The 3,725-nt window shown below is 39.0% G+C and overlaps 2 protein-coding genes across 2 annotated transcripts; both read right to left on the reverse strand.

The window, feature by feature from the left end:
- Positions 1-355: 355 nt before the first annotated feature.
- RB195_017341 (uncharacterized protein) lies at positions 356-1,750 on the reverse strand (the record flags this gene model as incomplete). The annotated part of the gene is made up of 4 exons (XM_064184296.1): positions 356-574; positions 634-771; positions 1,445-1,558; positions 1,622-1,750. 4 exons carry the CDS (start codon positions 1,748-1,750, stop codon positions 356-358), a joined length of 600 nt encoding a protein of 199 aa, XP_064040177.1.
- Positions 447-1,272, reverse strand: RB195_017342 (uncharacterized protein; the record flags this gene model as incomplete). The annotated part of the gene is made up of 4 exons (XM_064184297.1): positions 447-574; positions 634-687; positions 742-771; positions 1,224-1,272. 4 exons carry the CDS (start codon positions 1,270-1,272, stop codon positions 447-449), a joined length of 261 nt encoding a protein of 86 aa, XP_064040178.1.
- Positions 1,751-3,725: the final 1,975 nt, after the last annotated feature.

Here is a 3,725-nt window from a genome sequence, read left to right on the forward strand (position 1 = left end):
TGCCTTATTGAAGAATGACGTAGTTTTTCTATTTGTACAGGTGTTGTTAATAATTTGCGCTCCTAGTTGTATTAATCGCAAAATGTGCGCTACTGGAATGGTGCCAGATTTCTTAAAAAAAGCAGGACTTGATAACTGACGACTATCTGTCACAAAATTCGTTATTTTACCAGGGCGGGTAAAATGGCTCACTTTGCGAACTTTTCTGCATCCACTACCCTAAATAGGATTCTCAGGAATCTTATTTAGAATTTATCTCCACTCATCTAAAATCTCGCCTGGCAGATATTTTCTTTGTGTGACAAGAAAAATCCAAATTAAGAGAGAGGAAAATTAGTGTCTCTTTGATGTTTTCTCATAACGAAAAAACTGAGAAACATACAAACAATATGAAGAAAGCGGCCTCGATCAACAAATCCAACAGTGCTAGTAAGAACATATTTCGTTCAACTCGACTTCGATTCTTGGCACGGCGACAGCAGAGAAAGAATACTGAGATGGCATTCACACTGCACGTCAGAACCAAAAATAAACACATGAAGATTAAGAGCTCGGTCAGGACAACGTAGAGATTCTAAAATCGTGGAATCGCTCTTCATAGGCATCGCATAATTTGATTACCATGGAACCTACTGCATTTGTTTTTAAAATGAAATGCTTGGATTCCTTGTCCTCTTCGAACCAACTCTTAAAAACTAAAAATTGATATGTTGCAAAGAACGGAGTGAACAGGGTGATGACTATCGCCGCTGGAAAACCGTAGCTCCACATCTGAATAATAGTAAAATGGTGTATGAGAATAAAACAGGATCTGAAATTACTCAATGGAATAGAAGGAAGCCCTGCAAAAGTAGTCTCCAGATATCTTTATCAGGAATAAAACTTGAAAAAAAAACTAAAAAAAAAACTTGAAAAAAAAACTAAAAACTTGAAACTTGATTAAGTGATATTTTCAAAATTAAATCACTAAAAAAAACCACTAAAATTAAACTACCACCCATTTACCATAGAAGATGCAGTTTTAGAAAAAGCCTATTGAAAAAAAAACCCCGGCTGCTCTTGTAATTATTTCACTAATTTTAAATTGTTTCAATGAAATTTGTGAAAATGCACGGAATTTGAGTAGTCACATCTCAGAAGTGATGAATCCGGTTTCTTTAGTTGAGTACTCGAATTAATAATTTTATACCTAATTTATTTTTATTTTGAGTTGGCCAGTGTACCTCTTCGTGTTTTGTTGGATGCGTAATAATAGTCGTTCGATAGAGGCATATAAAAAAAATCATGTAGGTTTGCACATATGCAAAGTGCGACACCAGGCATCTGCTCTGAAAATGTGTCTTATGTAATTTCAACTTTTGTTTTCTTGACTAAGTCAAGTTTCAGTCTTCCTCAAACTAGCTGGGTCATAGTTTCATAGATTTTCAAAAGTTAGTTCACTTACAATAGAAATTATAAAAGTAGGAGCTTTTGTATACATAACGCTCCACCAGTCTTTTACCTCCGTCACGTTGGCAAGTTGGACTGCATAAAACGAATTTAGAAATACAGCAATATTCTGAAATTCATCTCTCTATAAAAACGCAAGCTGGAATGATCACATAAAGTAGAAAAATAGTACCAGAACTGCTTGAGTCATGAGTAAGTAGTAGAAGTGTCCTTTTGATGCTTTAACTTCTTTGAACAGTGCCACCAACACCAAGACGTACAAAACCATAGAAGGAATGCAATAGATGATCCTTATTATCATACGACTCCTGCGAGGTTAGAACTGAGAATTTAATAACTTGAGAAAGTATGCAAAGGAATTACGTCAGCTAAAGATGAGTAGTCTTCACTACTTCAATCAGAAGGAACGACATGTGATTTCGAGAACTGTTAAAAGTTCAATAATTACCAGAAGGGATGATTTCATCGCCTTTTCGAACGATCTGGATCCATTTTGTAGCTGACAAACAACAAATGCAAAGGTCCCTTATAGAACGTCAGCTATTGTGGTTTGAAGGAACCTGTTACGCTACCGTATTCCCGTACCTATGCGTTAGCTCCATAATGTTTTATTTGATAAGTATGAAATCAGCTTGAATGTTTTTTGTATTATTACGGGGTTTTAAGAAGTGTTATACTTACATGTTCTGTTCTAATGCGCTGGAGAAGAAGGGCACCTCGATCTTTATTTGGAAGTTGACTTCAAAAAAAATCCTAACGTACATCCGCTCGCTCCACAACAAGCATCCTTTTATTCCAAGTAAATGCATCTGCACAGTAAGTACCCTTATATGTTGGACTAGGGATGTAGTAAGGCCAATCAACGGCAATTTACTGGGCAATCTCGGGACCAGTTACCGTGAGTGATAGTGGTTTGCGTTAGAATTGCTTCCTTGTTTACAAGCATATGGGCAGGTTAAACAATTTTCAGGTGTTGTTGTGGGTAACTCTCAACTGATTAAGTTATGTTTTTCTCCTCATTTTGTCACAATAACTAAGTTTTCAGCCGTTGTTTATGTTATAACAGTCTGACACATCATGGGGAAAGAGAAAGGACAATATCAACAACCAAGCATTACTTCTTAAAAATTCTGCCTTCTATCCCATGTGATAGATTATACTAACTCTAAAGCTTTACGGAGTTTCTATAAGGCAGATCATGATGCTCCTGAATGAATGCTTAAAGTGTTCTATATTCCATTGCTTGGTTTCCTGTTATAGGCAGGTCGGATGTTTGCCCATAGGGCGAAGGACGGAATATTTTTCTCGAGCCTTCCTTTTGCGGTCGACAATAGTTCTCTTTGCAATTGAAGCGGAGATGATCCTTAGAGGAATCAATGAAGCAGGGAACAGAACAAAATTGCAGATAAACAGAAGGAAGGCACAGTTTATAAAGAACGTTTACTGCGAGGACGGAGGGGTACAAATTGAAGGCTCCCAAATCGTGGAAACTTCGTCATACGTATACCTTGGATGTTCGATAAACATGGAAAACGATTAGAAGGAAGAACTGAATGGAAAGATGGTAGCAGCATTGGCGGTATTCACACCGTCAGGTAAGGTACGGACCAAATAACAGAAGAAGATCTTCACGCCCAGCTTTTCGACTTCGCAGTTCTTCTAGCGCTCTGTTACACAGCGGAGACATGGGCAGATATCGCCGCCACGTCCAGGAAGTTACTCATTACCCACAGAACCCTTGGGAGATGTCTTCTGAAGTTTAACCGGTGCACACAACACCTAGTCGGTCTTCGCAGCTCCAGCTTAAGAGCAATTTCCCGTCTTCGCATCAGCTGGATACGACTCAAGGACCTCGTCAACGTCGCTCACGAAATTTGAGAACATTTTGGATGACAATGGCGAGGGAAAGAAACGAGTGTATGTCCCTTTTTTTCTCGAGCAAGTGATTTCATTACCCATTGCAACGCAGCCGTGAATAGCTTCGACAATATATTATTGCCTTGTCGTAGCGCCTTTCCAGAGGGTTTGGTGAGGGGGCGGTGGAAAAGCTGTATCCTAGTTCTGCATCTGTCGTAGCAATTGACTAATGTCTTCATATACGACGCGTCCGCACCTTGATGACAGAAGGCTCATTTATAGTCGATTAACGTTAGTACAAGGGGTAGGAGTATTCGCGCCAAACCTCTACGACCATCAACATGGTCTGGATCTGGTCTATGCAGCTGCACACTTGACGGAATCTAGCTTGTCTTGAGGTTTAGCTTCAATCAGCGTCC

This window comes from Necator americanus, chromosome II, assembly GCF_031761385.1.
Source record: "Necator americanus strain Aroian chromosome II, whole genome shotgun sequence".
Lineage (NCBI taxonomy): Eukaryota > Metazoa > Nematoda > Chromadorea > Rhabditida > Ancylostomatidae > Necator > Necator americanus.